This window comes from Lepidothrix coronata, unplaced genomic scaffold, assembly GCF_001604755.1.
Source record: "Lepidothrix coronata isolate B3197 unplaced genomic scaffold, Lepidothrix_coronata-1.0 Scaffold183, whole genome shotgun sequence".
Lineage (NCBI taxonomy): Eukaryota > Metazoa > Chordata > Aves > Passeriformes > Pipridae > Lepidothrix > Lepidothrix coronata.
The window spans coordinates 1490978-1514260 of NW_016690363.1; the positions used below are offsets into that span (position 1 = coordinate 1490978).

The 23283-nt window shown below is 44.5% G+C and overlaps 1 protein-coding gene across 2 annotated transcripts in view; it reads left to right on the plus strand.

The window, feature by feature from the left end:
- The window catches only part of DUSP27 (dual specificity phosphatase 27 (putative)), a 31874-nt gene that overhangs the window by 3230 nt on the left and 5361 nt on the right, over positions 1-23283 (plus strand). Inside the window, exons 3-6 of one of the 2 annotated variants that reach the window (XM_017830753.1) lie at positions 293-524; positions 1283-1500; positions 3573-6864; positions 12658-15954. In XM_017830753.1, coding sequence (XP_017686242.1) covers positions 293-524; positions 1283-1500; positions 3573-6394 — 3272 coding nt within the window. In that variant the 3' untranslated portion in view covers positions 6395-6864; positions 12658-15954. Of the gene's footprint in view, positions 1-292; positions 525-1282; positions 1501-3572; positions 6865-12657; positions 17983-23283 lie in introns of those variants that run through there. The other variant, XM_017830752.1, reaches the window with a different exon arrangement.

A 23283-nucleotide genomic window follows, 5' to 3' on the forward strand; every position in this document is an offset into this window, starting at 1 on the left:
CCTCTCTACTTCCCCTCTTCGGGGAGGCGTAGAGAGCAGCTGCATTCTTCTGGGGCTGGGATAAGGGTGCCCTTAACTCCCAGGCCTTTGGTCAGTGTGGGTCTCTGGACTGAGAGGGCAGTGCCATGTGCGCTTCCCATAAGCAGGTGCTGCACACGTTGCAGACAGAACAGTGTGATGGTTCTGGGGGGGAAAAAGTAAGTCAGAAGGCCTGTCCCAGACACAATTAATGACAGGCCATATGTTTGCGTTGTTTTTACATGCTTTGAGTTACAATGTCAGTTTATTCCAGAACTGAAGACAAAGGAGGTCAGGGTAGATTCAGTGTGTCCCAGGATGCTGGAGTCTGCGCAGCAGCTGATGGTGGAAGACCTGTACAACCGAGTTAAGGAAAAGATTGATGACACCAGCTTGTTTAACACGCCGTGTGTGATGGACTTGCAGAGGGCACTCGTGAAGGACAGGCTGGAGACCCCCAGGGATGCTGTGGATGAAGTCTGGCCTAATGTCTTCATAGCAGAAAAGTGAGTGTTGGCTTTTGCCATCGAGTTGCGTGAGATTCCCAGTGAAGGGTCAAATGGAACCATCGAAGGCATAACATGTATTACATGTATCTAATACCTTTCATCCCTAGAGAGCCCCAAAGTGTTTTTCAGACTGCGCTCGTAGAAATCTCTATGCACTGAAAAGTAAATACTTCTGGAATAGAATCAGCAGCTTTCCTGTGCTATTTTGATGCTTCAGCAGTTTAGGAGAGGAAAAGGCAAATGAGCCCAAATTCCACTGTTCTGGTTGGAATTTGGCCCTGAAATTGGAACTGAAGTCTTTATTATGTCAAAGAGAGTTAAAAAAGAAATGCCATAGCACGTGTCAAGTGGAGATGGTTAGGACTTCTGTACCATGGTTCAGCTGTCCGAGACACCTGTGTTAGTGACCAGACAGAATTAGAAGTGGATATAATGTAAAGCAGCAGTTATGGAGGGATAAAAGTGGATAAATAAGTACACAGCCTGAACCCAGGATAGCAGCATGAGTTTCAAATCAAGCTGTAGTGGAAACGGAGCATGTGGCTCTACAGGTGAATGCAGGTTTCTCATTGTCTTTTTCCAGTGAGTACTGGAAAGAAATACCTGTAGGACTCTCACAGGACATTAAGGTCTGAGTGGAGCCACATGTTGGATGAATAACACAGACAGGGAGTTCTGTAGACCTTGTAGCAGGCAGCTCCTCTCCTACCCACCAAGGGAGCACTGTACCTCACATCTCTTTTTCTTTCTTGAAGAAGCGTCGCAGTGAACAAAAGCCGTTTGAAGAGACTGGGCATCACACACGTCTTGAATGCAGCTCATGGTACAGGGGTCTACACAGGACCAAGCTTCTACAACGGTCTCAATATCCAGTACCTGGGCATTGAGGTGGATGATTTCCCAGATATGGATATCTCCAAACACTTCCGCCCGGCTGCGGAGTTCCTTGACGAAGCACTGCTGACTTACAGGGGTAAGGGGAAAAGGTTGCAGTGGTTCCAAAATGCTTGGGAATTATGGGTGGAAGTGTTACTCTGATAAACAGCTGATGCCATGTTTGCAGTGGGGTAGAGAGACGGCAGAGCCTTCATTCCCTGCATGCAGCACCAGTGACCACTTGTTCCCCATCCTGCCGTGCCTCATTCAAAACAGGAGGGAGCAAACTAGTAAGGGGAGGGAGCCCAACAGCTTCAGACTCAAAGTGGCTGCCAGTCACCTCCCTCAGCTGCTTTGAAAGAACCCTAATACAGCAAAGAGCAGAAGTCCTGCTCTGATACATATTTTTTTAATATTGATGTAATACTGCAAGCTTCAGTTTTGCCATGATGCAGAAACTAGGCTGATTTACTAGAACAATCCAAACAGCTGAGCTGAACCTTTGGATGTCTGTCTAATTTGCTGGACTCCAACTCCAGGGCAGCTGTTATTCTGTGGACCTCCAGTGCACACTGGTCATTCTGCTGCAGCTTCAGTGGACAGTTAGAAATACCTTTATGCAGTTCAATATGGAAATGAACACCATGATCAGTGATATTACTGATATTTATTTATATATTTAGTCGATTAATTTAATTACTGTAGAGAGACAACAGATTACCTCCCAGCAGAAGTGACAGTAAGACAAGTTTTGTTAGCACGCAAGGAAAGCTGAGACAGTTTTAACAGCTCAGCACCACGAGGTGGGACACTACCTGTCTGTGTTCTTCCTCACAACTCCCATTACTACCCTTGGCACAGTCCAGGTGCTTACTGCTGCTGCCATTCATCGACCCTTCAACTCACTACCCAGCAAAAATGACAGCCCAGCAGGGCAGAGAAGGTTTTCCCCTGGGCTGGTGATCTGAACCGGCTCGTTAAAGGGCCAGTAGCAGAGTAGCAGAACCGACACGGGAAAGGGTGCACCGAGGCAGAGGAGCCTTGAAAGGAAAAAGAGAGGAAGGAGATCACCCCCTGTCGGTGAACTGTTAGATTGGCTTTACTGCCTGGTAAAGTACTTGGAAGGCAACCAAGACTTTTGGTGCTAAGAAAGGCGTAAAAGACATTTCAGGATTGTAGGAAGAGGTTCATTAGGTAAACACTTGGGGTAACATAGCAGCAGTCAGAAAGGTGGTGTTTAAACTGGCTCCGTGAAGTTTCAGTGCAAACAATTTGATTGGAGTTTATCACACATTTAGAAACAGTAATTTCAGTTATTTGTAAGTTGGCAAAGCCTCATTTACACTCTTCATATTTCCAAGCTTTTCTTTAGCTGTAATTTGCTATAAAAGTAACTTTAACGTTTTTGGGTGTCAAAGTGTGGTTTTCTGCAAGAGTTAGCAAATGCCATGAAATAAAGCAGATCTTCAGTTTTGATTCTTGCTCTTACTTTTACAGGACAGTGGGTCCCTGTGGTTTGAAGCAGCTGTTTCAGTTTGTCAGAGTCAAAATCAGCTCTTTCCTGCCAGTTGCTTGGTTCTCCTCTTCTGAGATATACTATGACTTTGGCTTCCTACATGTAACCATTTGAGGGTACCTTGCCAAACTGATCTGGATTCTGGCAAAAAACCAATCAAATTAATATAAAATTGTATTTAAACCCCATAATGTGCCTTATGAAAAACTAAATTATTCTCTTATCTTCCCAATACCTTCCTGGAGGCTAATGCTAATATCTCCCTTTTTACATATTGAGAAACAAGCTTGGAAGGCTTTAATGTCTGACCCTATATCAGGCAGCAAGTCAAGAACACTGTATTGCCTGTCTTTCTAATAGCTGTTATAAGCTTTTTGACTATTTGAGTAAGTGAAGTGTGTAGGCAAAACTACAAATATTTAGCTTGTTTTGAAATGTGCCTGCCCACAGCTTTTGAAACTAATGTTCTTTTTATTCATATTTTATTAAGGTACAGCTATGAAATATTTAGTATTGGTTTCAGTCACTAAAACATATAATCTGTCTAATTTTTAACACCATTCAGAGAATGCTTTTGTGCTACATATCAGAGCGTATGTACCACGTATCTGTGACTGGAAATAGCTGAACACTTTCCTGTTTGACATCCGTAGGCAGAGTCCTGGTCAGCAGTGAGATGGGCATCAGTCGCTCCGCCGTGCTGGTGGCTGCCTACCTGATGATCTACCACCACATGACCATTCTGGAGGCTCTGATGACTCTGAGGAAGAAACGAGCCATTTACCCCAACGACGGCTTCCTGAAACAGCTGCGGGAGCTCAACGAGCAGCTGCTGGAGGAGCGGGAGCTGGAGCACTCTGGAGACGAAGAAGTGACTCCTAGTCAAAGTCCTGTGGCCCGTGCAGGGACTTCTTCCCGTTTGTCTGGAGCTGGGGACGCAGAGAGCGTCGTGGGAGCCCGAGCCCACTCCATCACAGTGGAAGAGGAGGACACGAGCAGCATGCTGGGTAGTTTTATGAGCTCTTCGTCAGTGTCAAAAACCAGCTGGGTTTCCAAACGCTCCACCCTGATCAGCGAGGAGGAAGAGGAACAGTTGTATGAGGAATGGAGGAAGAAACAAGGCCTGTCTGCAAAGGAACCAGGAGTTAACCATGAAAGAAGAGCATCTCCAAAGCATCTGGATCGGGAAGAGGATCAATCTGATGAGGATGTGGAACAGAGGATCCATGACTGGCAGCGCAGAAATGAGAAATACCAAATGCAGGGTGCAGCCAGGGAGGAGGATGGTGATTCCAGCATGGGAGGAAGACCTTACCCACCAGGTGAATTCAGTGATGTTGAGAGTGTGAGCAGTTTTGAGATCCGAACCCTGAAAAAGCACCTGGAAGCCAGTAGCTTTAGCAGGATGAGGAGGAGTCGCACAGACTCTGTGTCTTCTGAGAGCACCTGGGACATGTGGAATCAGAGACTTCTGGAGATAGAGGAGGAAGCTGCTCAGAGATACCATTCCAAGAATAAAAATTGTGGGGAAATGGGAAGAAAGGAGAGGGATGTGGATGAGGAGAGCGTGCTTTCAGACAGTAGCTCCTTCTACAATTTCTGCCAAAAGAACAAAGACAAGTTGACTCCTCTAGAAAGGTGGAAGGTCAAGAGGATCCAGTTTGGCTTTCACAAGAAGGATTTAGAACCATCATCATCAGCTGCACCATCTCCAGCAGAAGATGGCAACCAGGCAGGTGAGGAGGGAGCAGAAGGGAAGAGTTTGTCAGATATTGACCTGACTGCTTACCAGGCTTGGAAAATGAAGCGGCAGAAGAAGGTGGGCAGTGAAAGCAGCAAGGAGGAATTTGTGGAATTTGCCAAAACCGAGGATTCTGCTTCAGCTAAAAAGAGGCAGAGGCGTGTAGAGCTCCTCGAACGTTCAAAGAAAATTTTAGAGGAAAGCCAGTCCATGTGCAGCTGGGAGACAGACAGCACGATGAGTGGGAGTATCCCCCTGTCGGCTTTCTGGCCCTCGGCGGCTTCTGCAGATGGTGCTGATGATGCAGCTTCTGCCCTGAGCATGCAGACAAATCATTCATCTCTGTCACGGACCAGGAGCAGCACGGGAGCAATGCAGCCTCAGATGCCGAGTGTACCCCTTCCCAACCTCGCGGTTGGTCCGGGTGACACCATATCCATGGCAAGCATTCAGAACTGGATCGCTAACGTGGTCAGCGAAACCATCGCTCAGAAGCAAAACGAGATCTTGATGCTGTCCCGTCCGTCGTCCGCGATGGCCTCCCTGTCAGGAGACCTGGGCAGGCGAGGAGATGATGACAGGGTTTCTCTGCTCAGTGCTCAGAGCGGCTCATCTGTGGCTGCCTCTCAGCTGCGCCAGCAGGAGCTGCGCCGGGCCGAGTCTCAGTCTGTCCTGTCCTGCAACACCTCCATGAGCGCAAGGACAGAAGGGGCTGCTTCAAACATGAAGACAACACAAACGAGCAAGCCACTGTACAGCCTCTTTGCTGATGATGTTGACCTCAAGAAACTCAGGAGGAAGGAGAAGGAGATGCAAATGGAAATGAGAGAAAAAATGTCAGATTATCAAATTGAAAAGGTGATCAGAGACAATAAACGCAGCACTTTATTTAAGAAAAAGGTGACCAAAGGAGAGGAAAATGAAAGGGAAAATGGCATAGAAAGTACAACAAAAAGCCATGGGCGTCCCTTGGAAGCAGATTTTGACAGAACTGGTACAGTCTTTGATCTGTCCGGTCAGCCTACAAACTCAGGTGCACCAGAGTCAGAAATAGAGACTGATATTAGCAAGTGGCTCAATGGCCTGAAAGCAGAGAGAGAACCACCATCTTATTATGAACAAACTGAGAAAGCTAGAGAGAAATATAGCAGATCATCGAAAGTTAGACAGATGGATTCTGAGACATCCAGTTACAGATTCTGCAGGTCCCAAAGAGAAGAGGTAGACAGCTGTTCTTCCTACGAGTCGAAAGGAGATTCACTGAGAACCACGTCAAGATTTTCCTCTGCTTCTGCGAAAGAGGACAAAAAGATGTACAAGTTCACAAGGTCGCGGGTCAGTGAGACAAGTTCCAGAGAAAACAGCCCAGAGCTGCACGTTTTCAGCCGATCTCCTGAGCCGCCCTTTGACTCTGAATCCCCTGAACCGTCTACACAGAGCCGAGTCAGATCCCATCACGTGGAGGCGTGTGAAGAGGAGGCCAGGTCAGACGTGTCAGAATTTGGGGCAAAGAGAAAGTTCACCCAGAGCTTTTCGAAGTCCGAAGAGGATGGAAAGAAGGAGGCAAAAGTGGAGCAAAGTGAAGAAAGGTTTGCATCTAGACAGCGCTCTCAGTACAGGCGAAGCACGCGTAAAGAGGAGGAAGAAGAGATGGATGATGATGCCATTATTGCTGCTTGGAGAAGCCGACTGGAAGAAACTACAGCAAAGCTCCAGCGGAGAAGGGAAGAGTGACCAAGATCAGACTACAGGAGCACAAGCAGAGCCAGAGTCCCTGAATCACTCACTCATCATTATATTTTTGATAATCCTTTGTGGTTTGTAGGGCATTTCCTGCAGATAGTTCTCTTCTTAATCAAAAGCGATGAAGGGAAGAGGTCAAGTTCTGCAAGTGTTTGTGGCTTGTCAGAAAGAAGATGCTAGAATTAAATGATCAGTGTAGGTAGGAACACAATGTTAGAAGCCATTAGGAGCCAGACAATGTTTCAGCAGCAAAAGCAAGTAACGGTGGCACCTCAAGTCAAAAGACCAATCACATCCCGTTTTGGTTATTTCAATTTCCTAGTGTTGTTAAAAACTGGACATATTTTTTTCTCGGATCTTTTTGATCATAAGTGGAAGAAGCCAACAGCCTTTTCTAGGAACTTGAAGAATGTTTCTCTCTTAATCAGCTTTACTTTATACCACTGAGAAGATATTACCAGGTAGGCTCCATTTTCTGCACCAGCCTTATGAATGTCTACAGAAATAAGACAGTTCGGGGAAATACATGTTCTGTTTTACTTTGCTAAGTAGCAGAAGCAAAGTAAAATACTAGGAAAAAGAAGATGCCTCCTTTTTAGAAGTTCAATGCAGTAATGAATGTATTCCTGTGGTACCATTTTTTCTATTTTCTATTAGATAGAGTCATCTCTGCTCCATTATGGTTGGTTCCTGCTAATAACTTTGGGTCAACAAAGGACAAATGCAGCAATATTAACAGCCATCTGAAAATCATGTTTTGATGTAGTTAAAGAGATGGGGTTGGGGCTAGGATTAGTGTTAGGTTAGGCTGGGTTTCTCAGTACTGACTTCACTTTGGTTTATGTATGCAGCTCAGCTAAGTCCGTGCTTTCGTGTTCGTAGTCAGATTGTCATGTATTAATTTTCAGCATGATTGCCTTAAAAGAGAAGAACGGTACACAAACTGACCTCGAAATAAAATTGTATATAACTGGAGGATGGGTATAAGGCAGCATGCACCAGCTGTGTGTCTGTGCAGGTGGTAGCTGGAAGCTCGATTTAAGAGATGGTAGGTCTGGCTGGCACGTTCAGTTAACGTGTATCCTGAGCCACAGGGTACACTTTTCAGAGGGAGAGGAGGAAGCACAGTCTCCACGTTAACTGAGTGCACCAGGTTAGGAGCCTGAGGTCCTTCCATGCCCGGCAGAGCCTGGTGAGCTTGTGTGATCCACCAGACCTGCCACAACATCCCGTGTGGCTTGTGTGACAATGTGTCTTTGACGCACCAAAGCACCCAACTCTCTGTCACCAGTCAACGTCCTCCACCTCTCTCTTGTAAACACATAGGCCAGTTTCTACTGACTTTGACTCTGGAATTATCTGTTCCCTCCTCTGTACAGACTGTATTTTGAAACAACAAAGCCCTCTGGCAGAGCTGAATATAAAACGACAATGGAGGGATGATGCAGTAGTGCTCTCTCACAGGAAGTTTTTCTTTTTCTTGTAATCTCCTCTCCCTCCCACTGTGATGCTTAGAGCTCACTATTACTATTATGCTAGTCCCTCTCCCTATTTTAATTGTGTAATACAGACAGCAAGCTCCACAGGGCAAGGGCCTGCTCTTTGTCCCTGTCTGTGTGACGCTGCTGTACATCAGCAACGCTATCTAAATAATGGTTACTGATAACAAAATGCAGCTGGCAATCTTCCTAAACTTAGAATCATTTCTCTCAACTATAACTCACTGATTAGACATTATCCCTGCTTCTCTGAAGATAAAGATGATTCTTTCTGACAGCCAGGACTGGGGTAAATGATAGCTACTTATTGTCAGGTAAATGGAGCCTCAGAATCAGGTGATTGAACAGTAACAGTTGTAGAAAAATAAGAGAAAAAAACAAGTCTTAGTTGTGTGGGTTGCTTTCTTGGTTTTGTTTTTTTTTTTTTTTAGTAAACTCAGATTACATTTTGAAGTGCATAAGAGGCATGGTCTTGTTAATGTTTCAGGCACGCAGAGATGCTCTGAGGTTTATAATGCGCTTCTACTACAATATAATATATAATACAGTGCATCCCTTGTTTCTGCATACCTCTGTGAGTTGTTATTTTTTAAAGTAGTGGAATTCCAGGCCTTGATCCACACTCTGAGATTTTATATTAAATTTCTGGAATTTGTGTTAGGATAGGCGCTTTCCTCTTCATCCCTGGTAAAGTTGCTCTGTGGAAAACAGCCCTGCATAGATGTATTTGGAGCTTGCTTTCATTTCAGTCTAGAAAAGGTCTTAAATTTCAACGGATCAAAGTGGAAGTGTGCCTTCAGTACCTTCTGGCACTGAATTTACTTTTTTATCAAAGGCTGATTCCCTCTGAAAAATCCCTCTCCCTGTTCCTGTGCCTGGCTGTTCCCAGCAGACAAGCCTGTCCTCTGCAGTACTGTAGGGGGCATCTCGCGCTGTAAAAGAGGAGCAGTGGATGATGTGGTAATTGGTTTCATTTTGCACTGTACAGCACGGCCTTTGTTTGGGCAGCATTTTGATTTAAACACTAATCTAGGTCTGCGGCACAAATAAATTATTCAAGACCGAGGGGCAGAATATGGTTCTATAACAAGTCTGAGCCACACCGTCCTGATAGCGAGTTTTGACCCTTGTGAGAAAGGGTTAAGTGGGTTCTGCTGACTCATTGAGGTAGGTGGCTTATTAGTTCACTTGTGTAAAAGGGAGATAAAAATGGTTTGCTGGGGAGAGGCCATCTAAGATGCTGGCTGAGCAGTCATGAGGGAGAAGCCTTAGAAATAGCTGAACTTTATTTTCTTATTGCTTATATCCTTGTTAATAAAGCCAAACCCCCAAAGCAATAAGGGGGTGGGGATCATTTTGGACTCCATGCAGTATACGGCCAGTGCTTGAAAGCAAGATGGGAAAGGCTCCAGCTCACAGGTATAAATTACATGAAACACTGACATAAAGACCTTGCATGGTGAAAATATTAAAGCATTCAGTCATAAGACCAATAACCAGGAGAGACAGAAATGGAGAGGTTGAAGGCAGGCTAGAAAGTCAGGTTTTAAGATGAGAATTTAGAAGGAGATAAGGAATTGCAGAAAGGGGAGAGGTCTGCACAGATTGTTTCAGGTGACCAGAGCTGCAGAGTGAATGGTTTTTCAGCAATGACACCAGTCTGACACTAGATTAAAAGAGTAAATAAGTACCCAAATTCATCTAGGAGGGATTTTTCAGCAAAGATGCGCTGGGACTGATATTTTTGCTCAGACTCAATTTGCTGCTGTAGGAAGGAGGGCGTTTTTTTGGCATTGTATAGTGGAACGTGAAAGTGCAAGGAGCATCCATACGGTCAGTTAAGAATATAAACACGGGAACATCAGAAAGGCTGTATGGGGTCAGACCAGAGGTCCACCTGGCTCAATATCCTGTCTCTGGCAGAGAACAACAGCGAATACCTAGGGAAGAATATAAGAGCAGTGATATAAGTGATATTTCCCCAGCATGATCTTCCAGCTTCTAATAATTTGCAACTCAAGGACTTCCTAAGCCAGGTGTGATATTCTTGTATTTAATAGCCCTTAATAGATTTTCCTTGTATGGAGGTGCCTAGTAATTTTTGAGTTATAGCCATAATAGCCTTGTACCCAGTAACCTCTGTAATCTCCTGTCTCAAGAAGTCCCACAAGTTACTCTACATGGAATGCTAAGCCATCTCCTTTTTTTCTGTTCTGAACCCTCTGCCCACTAGCCTTTAATGCCAATATAGTATCTGTTTAGTATCTACATGTGCCATGAGATTTTACCCCCTCTCTGTCATTAAATCCCATCCTTAGCTCTCTGGTTCTCAGCCAGAGTTACTCATTCCTCATACAGGGGTTGCTCCATGTCTCTCATTATCCTGGCCATTCTTCTCCAAACCCTTTCTAGTTCTTCTTTGTCATGCTTGAGATGAGGGACCAAATCCTCACACAGTATCCAGGGTGCAGATGTGGGAGGGATTAATCCTAGGGCATAATGACCTTCTTTTTTCTGTTCTCTGTTCCTTCCCTATTAACTCCTAACAGTTTGCATGTTTCTTTGGCTGTTGCTGGGCACCACAGTGATATTTTCATAGAACTATTTATTATATACATAAATTCTTATTGTTGGATGGCAATGGTCAGCTCCAAGATCATCATTTTTTGTGTCAGGTTTTCTTACATGTAATGCTTTACATTTATTAGCCCTGAATTCCATCTGTCATCTTAGTGCTCAGTCTCTCAGTCTCATTAAGTCCTTCTGCGTTTTCCCACAGCCACCCTCTTATTTCCACTACTGTGTTTCCTTAATGTCCTTTGAGTGATGTAGAAACTCAGAGGACATGGGAAGCAAAGAAGTTAAGGAGGGATAGATGAGAGAGAAACCCATTTGATGCTGGTCTGCTTGAAGTAAGAAATAAGAAAGTGATGAAAGCTGGAGAGCAAGGAGACAAATGTTCAGAAAGAGATCTGAAGACAATAGGCAAATTGAGAAGGGGACCCACACTGGATGGAGACAGGAAGATGTAAGCCAGAAAGGCTAAAGCAAAATATTAATTTGTTTAGATGTATAAAAATCCAGGGAAAGGTTATGAGGCAATCTCTGTGGGAAGGTTGGAGATTTAAAGATTTCTCACAGGTCTGTGAGAAATGCGAAGAGGATTGGGAGAAATGGCAAGGGTGAGAGACATTAGTGGGACACAGATGATAAAATGACATCTGTGCTGGATTGGGACTTCAGTGTAGCAGGAGCAAGTTTGGCAGGAAGCGGAAATGTGCCAGAAACACGTTATTCCTCCTGTAACAGCCGCATCCTGCGTCCTGATACTGAGAGGTGTGAGGCCATGGCCCATTTCCCCCATCCAGGAATTTCAGGGAATCGTGATTTATTGCGTGCAGCACCAGCTTAGACTGGATAATTTGAAAAGGAGTTTAGCACCATTTCCTTCCCTTACAGCTCCCTGAGAAATGGGTACACGTTAGCTGTGGTGGAGAGCCGGGTGAATGGTGAGACAAAAGGTTTTATTTGGGGCTGCTTATGTTGCATTGCCTTAAAGGGTTTAGCTGGGGTACATTCAATATAGACATTATAATGTGAAAACACAATATCCGTGACCTCCCTAAATTTATAGACAATCCAACAGAGATACTGAAAGCATGTGATTAGTGTAGTTGAGGGCTTGGAAACAGACACTGCGTGCTCATGTGCTCCAGCAAAATATCTTTGACTGCTACCTACCTATTCTCTGGAATTTCACTTGTCATTTAGAAAAATGAAAGTGGGTCAAATCTCTCTCTGTTCTAATTGTGAAGAAAACTTCCAAAATGGGAACTATGTGTAACAAATAAACAGTTCTCTGGAGAGGTGGGAGCGTAGCTCTAAAAGGTGTGTGAATTGCCCCAGTCATCTCAGCAAGGTGCTGACTTATTTGCCCAGGAGTAGTAATTTAAATGCCAAAAATATTTGTTACGTTGTTCTTCATGTAAAAAATTGAGAAAGATTCAAAGTACATGTACTTAGGTTGTGAATTGCCAATACCAGCAGAAGCTACTTGAACAATCACCTGTATCTTTTTGGCTATCCCTAGGAACAGAAATCTTTTGGACATGAAAGCATTGAAGAATCTTATCTTTTTTTTTGTTCTTTGTTACATTTCAATATATTCAGGAGGCGATTTCATGTTGCTTCCATCTATCTATCTATCTATCTATCTATCTATCTATCTATCTATCTATCTATCTATCTATCTATCTATCCATCTCCATTACAACCTCTCAGTGGCTTCTGAGCTTGGTGTGTTCCTGTGGCTGCTGTTCCCCTGCCACAGGGTGCACACACAGACACACACACATAAACAGACATAAAGGAAAAACATTGCTTGTGACTTATAAAAGCAGGCAACAACATGAATTCAGTTCTTTCCAGGACTATCCAGGTGTGGCGATGTGAAAACTGTCTTAGAGAGCAGGAGAAGGGACATCCTGTCTGTGCTTTGAACCTTCCCCTCTGGATTGCATTTCATTTTTATTTGCATGTATCTTTAAAACAGACAAACTTGATCCTTACAGAAGAGCTTCCATATCTTGATTCATACCTGCAGGCAGACTGGTTTTCTTTTAATTAAGATATGTATTCCCTGGAAGACACAAATGAGTGTAATGGAAAACTAGCTTCATTTTTAACTAGGAAGAGAACAATGTCTCTACATAATCAATCAATCAATCAATCAATCAATCTCTTATTTTTTTCCAGTGCACCCTTCATGCCAACATGCCTGAATGCTTTATGGTCATTAAATTAAATCAAAGAACACACCACAGAATGGACAAGGCCAGATCAATAAATCTTAAAACTGATTCAAACTTACCAAGGACTCTGCACAAGTAACCATGAAAGGAAGGATGACTCCAGTCAGAAGGGCATTTCTGTGGGCATAAAACTGAACCAAGACATAGGTGATACTAATTAGAAGACAGAAACATTTAAAGGAGCTGGTCATTTTTATAGCATCACCCAACTGCCAACAGCATCGACCTGCAGCCCAATGTCTTAAGGGTATTTTTGGACTTCTGAGTGATACATGAAAATAACCATGGTGGCAAGAACTTTTTGCAGCTGGCTAGAAAGCTGTACAGCTCCAGGTCACGTCCTGCCACGAACATGCCTAATTTTAGAGATTTGCCTATTTGTGACTTCCCCATTTGATTATTGCAGGGCACCATATTAAAGAAGGATGCAGTGCCCACCAGCTGGCATGAACCATTGTGTGACTGTTCCGTCTTCACAGACCATCCCAGCAATTTGATCTTTGCAATGACTCCATACTGAACTTGGATCCAGTTGAAAGCCATCCATTAGTTTGGCAGAACATTTCTCCCTCCTTGCTGGAGAGGAGAGCTTTATGAAACTGCAATAGCCTTTATGAAACTGCCAATTAATGGGGAGCTTTGTACATTTGGCTCACAGAAATATCCCAGCAGCTGTCATAACCTATGAAGGTTCATTCCCAAAGCGCATAAAAAATGACCACAGGCCTAACTACAGTCAAAACTAAATGCAAACCCCAGTTCTTCAACTTAAACTTCCCTCCCTCAATAATTTTGCGAGGCATGTGCTCCTTAGTCTGTGAATTGCATCAAAAGTATTGCCTAGAGGCAGAGGGTCAGAGGAGATTCCACATATGAAAAACAGGAGGCCCTCAAAAGGGTGCAACCTCAGTTGCTGAACAGACACCACAAATAGGATGGATAAAAGCCCACATGAGACTGGTATATGAGCAAGCAGAAGCTGACAGTTGCCCCTCAGGAATACAGTATAAAGCTTTCAGTTCTGCAGGAGACGTGATCTGAAAGTTTGCTTCCTGGGAGCAATCACACCTGAACTGTTGCGTGGTGCTGCGGTTGCATAATTTAATAGTTGTCATGTTTCATCCCAAGGTGAGTGTTGGTGGTGGTAGTGTACATAAAAAATTTGTACGTCATTAGGGATAAAAGGGTCTATGCAAGAAGAGGTCAGACATTATCCTCATGACCAGCAGAAGAGGTCCATATTAAAACAAAGGAGGTGTTTGATTTTCTTTTGAACGTGGGCAGATGATTCAGGCCCACGTGCCCTTCATATGCTCTGTCTCTCCCCTTCCCATCTCCTTCCTTTTGAAACAGATTTAAGTCCATCTACTTTTATATTTTCAAACAAAACCCATAAAAGGGCCATAAATATCATGACTCGCTAAAATGAAAGCTGTTTTCTTCTTCTCCCAGGAGACTCCTGCCTGAGAGAGAGACAGAAAGAGTTCACCCCTTTGAAAATTTCCTCCTCTGTCGATGTAAAGCTCGTATCTAAAAGCAGCCTTCAAGGCTTTGTTCTTATCATCTTGACCTGGCTTTGTACTGGCTTCTCTCTGTATTGCTTGTGGAAGTGTGAAGGACGGGGCTAGGGGAAGGAGTTTTGGCTATCACTGGCAGAGCAAGGGTCATGCTTGGAAAGGGATTTCATTGTGGTTTCAGAAAATGTTATAAACTCAGCACACTGGCAAAAAGAATGAAGAAACTCATTCCCCTCCTGGATCAGACCAGTGATCCACCCCTTCTGTCTCTGATGTTGGCCAGAACCAGATGCATCTCAGAAGGTATAAAGGAAGTTTAAGTGGGTAATTATGGAATAACCTGCCCTGAGTAAAATTTTCTCCCCTTCTGGCCCAAAGCCCTCCTTCATCTCTCTCCTTGGTTAGAGTTCAACTCTATGCCCTGAAGCATCACGGCTTCTCTCCCTTCCAAACCGCTTTTCATCCTGGCCTGTCTCATGTAACTGCCTGTGACAGTGATGGGATGTATAGGTCTTGTCCACTGAGAGTCTGTGACAGATCACAGCCTTATTGGAAAGAGAGGCAGAGAGGCCGAAGAGAAGGTGAGGGAGGAGAGCATAAACTCAGATGAAATATCCATCAGGAAGATGGAAAGAAGAGTGAATGCCTGGGAAACTAATTGCTGCCTGCTGATCTGGGCTGTGGAGATAGCTTGCAAGTGAGCATTTTTGCTTTTCAGAGATTTCAGCCTGGAGCACACTAGGAAAGTCAACTCTTTGGGTTGAAAATACTGTTCATCAATACTTCCCCTTATATTTTTTTTAAAGCTGTAGAAGTATAAGAGTAGTCCTGAGAAAACTATTCTATTATATACTGAGGGAGCTTTTTCTTCCACTGAAGTTCACTACCCATTTCTGAACAGGTAATTTGGGCCTACTAGACACTGAACACCGATGAAAATCAGGCTGTTTTTCTGCTGCCCAAAAAGAGTTTAGGAACCCAAAGTCCGATATTCCTGTCTAGGTCCCTGTCCAGGTCTTACAGAGATGGCTGCTCATACTCCTGAGTTGAACACAGAGCGTATCCAAAAGTGTTTGTGGAGGTTACAGCTTTTGTGGGTTGGTTTGGTCATTGCACAGGCCATCAGCATTTGTGGGGCACAGTGCCAGATGCCCCAAGGTGAGGGTTAGAATTATCCGACACACTGAGACTTTTTAGACATTGTCAGCATTTTCTCTGGTGCCTTTACCGCTGAAAGCATTAACAAAGTTCCAGGGAATGGTTAGTGTACTTTGTAGATGGATGCTTCCAGTAATACACAGGTTGAACAGCAGCTTTTATTTATCCAGGACCTCAACAATTCCTAGGGAGAGGGAAAGAAGAGCTAGGTGTTTGATCATATCCAGGCCTCAATGATCATTAATTTCACTTCCACAGTATCCACAGTTTCCCATATTCCTTTCCCTCAAAAGTGTGGCAAAGTGATCCGGAGTTTTCCAAGTGATGGGTGTTGAAATCTCACCCCATCTCCTGGATACCACACTGAGGTGTTCAGAGCATCCTGCTGGTGTTGGCTGAGCACAGGAGACTGTTCATTAAGAAAAATGACTGTATCATTTATACTGAGAACAGCTGCAGTGAGCAGCTCAGTGCCAGTGTTCAAGGCTCTGTAATCTCCTGTTAGTTGCCACTTGCCATTAGATTTTTTTACTGGCCATAAAGGAGAATTGTAGGGGAAATGAGACGTGACAATGATTCGCTGTTCTTCCAGCTCCTTTATCAATTCAGTAACAGGACAAATTGCTCCAGAAGGTAATGGGTATTGTGGAATATTAACTATCTTGCTATGGGGTAAAGGAGCAGCTGTTTGCAACAGATTAGCAGTCAGAGATGCATTTGTAGGAGGTAAACTCTGGGGCAGAAAGGGTGATGTCCCTATTTCCCATGTTCCCCACGACTGACCCTTCAATACATCCATACCCAATATATTAAGGGCACTTAAAAGTAAGGTCAGGTGGATTGTCTGTCCCTCAGACAGAATTAGTTTAGCCCTGACCAGTGGGTGGTTAGTGGGTTTCCCATTAACTCCTGCAATAGAGACTAACTGCTTGCTGCCCTTTCTAAGTGTCCTTACCTCCCATCGATATCCGGGCTCCCGTGTCAATGAGGAATGTTCTAAAGTAGGAATGGATCATTAACTGTGACCAGGATCCTCAGCAGTGGGAGTAGCACCCACCCTGGTTTCCTGCACATCCGCAGTCTAGGTTTAGTGATGATAGTTTGGGTATATCCCTGAGCTCGCAGCCCTTGCATGCTCTGCCTCTCTAGTTATTATCCTTTCAAACCATACGGTGTCATCCCATCTCCAAACACAGGTCCCAGAGGGTTATCATGAGAAGTAAATGAGGAAAACCTGTCCAGCTGCCACAACAGGGAAGTTGGCAGCTCAGAGACAGCTGCTTCTCTAAACACATTTTCCATCGTCTTTTACGCTCAGTACTAACTGATGGTGTTCCTCAACTTACCCTTTTTCTCTTCTGCATTTACTTTAGCTGAGGTTATCCCTTGGTTTTTATCCTCCGGGATTTACAGTGGTAAATCTGCTAGCCCACACTGAAGGACCTCTTGGAAACTAATACCATTTAAGCCTGTCTTAATGGCTAACACTAAAGACTTCTATACCACCTCAGCTCCCATTATCATGGGTCAGAAGTGTACAGGCTCCCAAATCACCTCCCAAGGATGCAGTTCTGCTGGAAGGGGTTGTCCAGCCCCTGGAGCAAGGTGTGCTGGTCCTTCTAATTCAGCTGAAATCACAGGTTGCAGCAGGGCACTCTGCAGACTGGCTGCCAAGCCCTGGGAACGCACATTTTTCCTGCCATGGGCAGTGCACAAAGTGCAAGCCCATGAGGGACTGGTAATATTTGGCCCCGTGGTATCCAACATTATTCCTGGGCCTAATGCCAATGATCAAGCCTCAGCTGGGGCAAGGTGAAGCTCATTGGCTCTGGCTATCCAAATCCATGGCAGCCCATTCACAGGTGTTTTCCCTGGTTTAGCTCGATATCTCTTCCCCAGACCTCTGAATTCGAGGGCAGTAAACCCTGCTGTGGTTCCTGTGGAGGGAGGTGAGTTTTGTGCCCCTGTGAGAGGGCTGTGTTCAGTTTTGGTTAGTGCTGCTGAGAGCAGGGGGCAGGGAATCATCATCACCTGGCTTTGAGGGGAGGGGTGCAGATCTGCTTGTTTCCAGATATCCCTCTCCCAGTCAGCATTGCACTTGGCACAATAGTCTTTAACTGGGTCTCCTGCAGTAGCTTCCAACAGCCTCCTCCTGCACTCCTCAGCTTCAGCAATTGTCTGGGGCTGAAGCTGGACTCAGGTGGTCTGTTTTGCATTTCTAACTGCTTACACTTCCTAAGTATTCTTTCCATTTTCCTTTTCTTGTTTTCCCTTTTCAGTTGTATGTTTTCCCCTTTCAACTCATCAGTCACATCCACTGCTGCCCTCTGACAACTGCCTAGTAGCCAGCACGTTGCACTTTCCCCTTCTCCCTTCTTTACCTTACAAGAAAACTGCCATCTGGCAAACTCCTACCGAATACCATCAGCATCCGTGCAGTGGCTCTTGACCGCAGGACAAATCCCGCTTGGGATTTTGCCACTCCTCTTTCTCAAAGTCTTCTCCCAGTTGTTGCCACTCAGTGTCTGGTTTTTCGTGGCAAAGACAAACAGACCCACAGAGAAAGTGTCTTTACACTCACACCGGACCAGCTGCTTTGGCAGGCACAGCAAAGCACCTTGTGCTTGCCAGCAGAGCATGTCCAGGGGAGATCCCACTTGTGACACCAATAAAATGTCACAGTCTGTTTGGATGTCTCAGTTTTACAGGGAACCACCAGACAAAAGGTGAGAGCTGCAGGAGGCAGCACTTTGCAGGTGACCATGGCTGCATAAAGGCCCTTTAGCTCTTCCTGGCCACCTCTCCTGCCTACCTGGTGCTCTGGCTTTGACCTGATGACACTGCTCCCAGCACACATCAGGCCTCAGCATGAGCTGGGTTAGCCAAAACCTAAGCAGGAGTTGAGTGAACAGTCACAGAAAGGCCAGGGTCTCAGGCAAACAAAAATAAAAAAAAAATAACAATAATAAAAAAGGTGTTACTATTTATCAGCGAATGCAGTGATAGAAGTTGGGGTAACCATTTTAAAATGAAAGAGGGTAGATTTACTTCAGGTATTAGGAAGGAATTCTTTGCTATGAGGGTGGTGAGGCCCTGGAACAGGTTGCCCAGAGGGGTTGTGGATTCCCCACCACTGGCAGTGTTCAAGGTCAGGCTGGATGGGGCTCTGAGCAACGTGGTCTAGTGGAAGGTGTCCCTGCCCACGGCGGGGGGTTTGAAACTAGATGGTGTTTATGGTCCTTTTCAACTCAAACCGTTCTATGATTCTATGACAACTGTTTTCCTCTAATCCAATTACACAGTGCCACTGCCTCATATGTGTGGGGTGAAAAGAATATTATTTCACTGAACTGACCTTGTACATGTGTCTACAGCTTTGTCTGATGATGGTTACACACTAAAATAATACCTCATCTATGTGGCAAATCTCTCTTCTGTCCACAATTAAGTCCACTTTATAATTCCATTTTTTTGGCCATGTTTACAACAATATAGCTATTGCAAGCGTGTAGAAAATGTAAATAACTTGCCTATTATTTTTCCCAGTCATCTTTCTCCTTGTCTCTCCTTCAGTTATGAATGCCTTGGAGAACAGATCATACTTGCTTAGTGCCTGAAAATTCCTTAGCTTTTAGGGGGAGCTACAGTAAATAAAAAAAAAAATTATGCTGAATTCTGTTTTCGCTGAAACTAAAAAAGAAAGCCATGTTATAACCTGATTAGGTGTGATTATACTGTAAATAGGCCATAAACAGTAAAAGGGAAAATAACCCACAATATTCACATCATTGAGAGACTGAGGGGGTAATCGCTGTTCCTCCCTGCTGTTCAAAATATTTTCCAAGTGTCCCCAAAACTGCATTGGCAGCAGAATGTGGCCCAGTTCAAGGGCTTTAATGCTCCTGCTAAGTAGAAATGATTTTTCTCCTCGAAATTTTCAGTGAAATAGCCTGTATTTTGCAAAAAAAAAAAAATCGTAGCTATTCACTGCAAAAGCACTAAGGAAAAGGCAGAGACCATCAGAAATCTTTCTGACAAGTCAGTTTCGTGTTTTAAAAGAGATTTGTCCAATTTAAGAAAAAGTACAAATGTTGAATTTCAGAAATAGGCACGTTCTATCTTAAGACGCCAAAGAATTTCAGTGTTGCTTGCTGAAGCTAATAGGGAGCATAACCTCCACTTTATGCGTGGGGAAAACAAGAAGAGAAATTTACCTTCAGCTCATTTTTCCCCTTTTCCCCAAGAATTGCTACAGTTCCCGTGCCACACAGAGAACTGGCATTTTAAACTGGTGCTGTAGCTTACCTTTAAGACCACAAACCTTCTTCACAAGCAGCATGGCTACCTCTGCCTGTCGCAGAGCTACGGAAGAGCAGGGAGATGCAGGGAGATGCTGTGCTTTTCCTGCCCTTTGCAGTGAGAATCTTTTTCATCTTATATCCATGCTCACTCCACACTTTCAGATATTTCCCCTTCGTGACCTATTAGTTCTCAGCATCCTTTTGGGCTCAGTGATAGCTAAGGATATAGTTGTTTACTATTATTCCATTAATATCCAGAGGCCTTACCCAGCATCAGGACCCCACTGCAGTGTGTCCTGCTTGCAGCACAATTCTGGATGTTCTCACCCTAAAAGACTTGCAAGTTAAATGAATGAAACAGACCCAGGCTGGGAGAAAGAGTTTGCATCTGTCAGTGTGTTTGAGACCCAGAAACCGAGCCCAGCATCGTACGTGGGTACTGTAGCAGCAGAAGTCTGCGGAAAATTTCAAAATATAGGGCTAAATTCATCTTGCTAACAAAGTCGTTCTCCATGAGCAATCACTCAGCTCTCTGTGGCACAATTAAACATTCACTGGCCTCCAGAGAGCACAGGCACGACTCTCTAAACTGGTGATTAAGGCGTTTGCCTGTGAGGGGCAGACATACCTTTCAGGCCTTTTTCCAGAGAGTGTGCAATGTGAAAGAGTTAAGTGTTCATCGGGGCAGGCTTTTCCCCTCCCGAGTCATGGCTCCTGGCTGCTCACCTGCAAAGGTGTGCCGTGCCTTTCTGGCCCAAAGAATACTCAAATAACCAATTCAAAAGGAAATAGTTGATTTGGGACTCTTTAACAGAATAATCAACAGCACAGGGAAAGAGCCTGACACTTCCTTGGACTTAGATTCAGGTTCCCTCTGTGAGTTAAAGCACTGTCTTCTGAACACTGAGTTACTGAGCTGAAAAAGGCCACTCTCTGATTTTTGTCACCTGCTGCTTATGGGCTCTGTCTTGTCCGTGGATAAGGTTGGTGTAAGAACCGAAGGTAACTTCAGGTCTGTCAGCATAGGCTGGGGAGAAATTCTTCATTGCAGTTTCATGTTTATCCATTATAATCCAGTGTAATTGCAGACTGTCCCTAAAATATGCTGCACTGAATTTTGTAGGGCTTCTGTCATCTTTTGGATCTGGGTCACGCTGATGGTACAGGTGGCTTCAGACATAAATACAGGCCATCACATGGATGGGATGTACATTCCTGGCAAAACCGGCAGCTTTACTTATGTTTTTCTGTGTGAGAAATGATTCAGAAACAATCAGATTGGTTCTGGCTCGGTGTGGCAGATTGCACTCGAGCACGCAGCAGCCTCCCGGCCAGCGGGGAGCTGGGCTAAATCACCCACTGGAAGTACGAGCCTGCTTTAGCATTTAGCACTTCCTTAGCATTTAACAGCAAAACCCAGCAGAACCACGGCTTTTTTTTTTTTTTGCTTTGTCCTACTCCCTCTCCCAAGGCTCAAAAGATTGCAAATGCCTCTGGAGTATCAAAGCTTCAAATCCAGTGTAGCCTGGCTATTATTCCCTTCAGCCGTGAGCATGGCAGTTACGGGGATGGGATGAATGCTCCCCATCTGGATCATTTAAAATCTGTGTTTAGTATTAATTCTGTGGCTTTTTAACCTGACTCTCAGTTTGGAAAGCAGGCAGCTGTCAACACAGGGCGATGCAATGCCCTGTGCTTCTGCTGGACTTGCACCTGCCCGTGGTAAGAGACCATCTTGTAAGATCAGTGTGCTTGCTGGAATGGGAGGGCTAGCGTGGCTTTGGGTGAGATTAGCTACTGGGCAGAAGAACCTGCTCTGAGGGAAAGGTCTTGCCGAGAATTATGCAGGCAGTGACAGGATTATAAAGATATTGCATGTGGCACATTACAGTGGACACACTAAGAGTCTTCCTGTTCCCTTATTCTGTCATATGGACTGAGTTACACGCTGTGAAAACCACGTTCCTTGCACGAAGGAGCAGAATAAAATACTGTTTGGCTTAAATCTGTTCCTGCTTGGGAATGTCAATTAAATCTGTTCTCCTTCAAATTTCTTTTGTTCTGCTGCTTTTATCTTTGTGCAAATTTGCCTTGGTGACTCCTCTGTTGTCAGCCTGGTCCTGACAGATGAAAATCATGAACCCTTCTAACGTTACAAGCTGTAGGAACATGCACTTGGCTGAGGGTAACGTGGAGTTACAGAACCCCGACCAGAGTGCGCTGGCACACTGGCTTCTCCTGCCCTCCTCTGTGCAATTATTTTGGGGAAAGTTCTGTAGGCCAGGGAAACTGTATTCATAACATCCACTATTTAAGCCTCTCACTCGGGCTCTTTCCTTGCAGCGAGAACTGACACACTGTCAAAGTTGACAGCGCTATGCCAGTTTATTGCACCAGAAGACCTGGCCTTTCCTTTCCTCCCAGCTCCTGATCTCGGCTGCTCCCATTATATGAACCCTGTCTCAGTCCTGCCCTTAATAAAATCTCCATGCTCCATATGCTCCCTCAGCCTTCCTTTGATTAGTGCTCCCAGAGTCTTCCTCGCTGCTGACGTCGGGGGCATGCACAGCTCTGTAATTTCCCGACAGCCCTTTTCAAACACTGGCTTTTAATCAGGAGCTGTTTTACCAGCACTTCCTTCTCTCACGGCGCGCCTTTGAAGCGAGGCCGCCAACAGTGGTGGGGTTCCTTCCCCGCTGCCCTTTTTTGTTGTTTCCATACAGGATTCTAGGAAAGAATTTCATAGCTTTTTAAATGCTCTGATTTTTTTTTTAAATTTTTTTTTTCTGTGCTGTGATCCTAATTTCCTTCAGGATTTCTTCTTCATCTCCTGGGAAATTTGTCTCTATTTCTGGCATCTGTCCTTCCTAACCCTTCCCACGTTTCTCCCCTTCCAAAGACAGGGGAAAAGAATCCATTTAATATTTTTCTGTAGTAACGTCTATCTCATCTGTCAATAAATTACCCTTTGCCATCTCTGGGAGACCCCTTTGTCTCCCTTCACTGACCTTATTCTGTACCTTGCCTGGTTTTTTTTAAGGGAGGATGCAATATCCCTGGGCTGTCATTCCATGAAGAACAGCTGTCATTCCTCCCATAGTGCATGCGTATGTGTTTGAGGAAGGAGGGGAAAGGGAGGGGGGAATTAGGGGAGGACGGGGATCTGCTATTGGGAAATATGGTCCTATTCACAGTGGTAAATGTTTTTGCATTCATGATATTCAGCTGCAATTCTGTCTTTTCCTTCCCATGGTTTTAGACATTCATTTTCAGATTAACGGACATCTTAACACTCATCTATCTGAAATGTAACTACAAGAATATTTATTAAACATATTTTTAAAACTTATTATGTATGCGTTTTATAAATTTCTAATTTCTTCATGGTCTCTGCTACTGTGAATGCTATCTCACTGTGAGAGCTGCAGCCTGATGCTACAGAGGTGGATTCAGGAAGCATTATCTGTTGCTAAAAAACATACGACTTCCATATATTTTCAGCATTACAGACTGAAATGCTCACTGAGAGGGTTAGAGAGCATGGTATAGTCCTGCATGTCGCTAGCTGGCTGTGCAGACCTGCAGAGGGAAGGG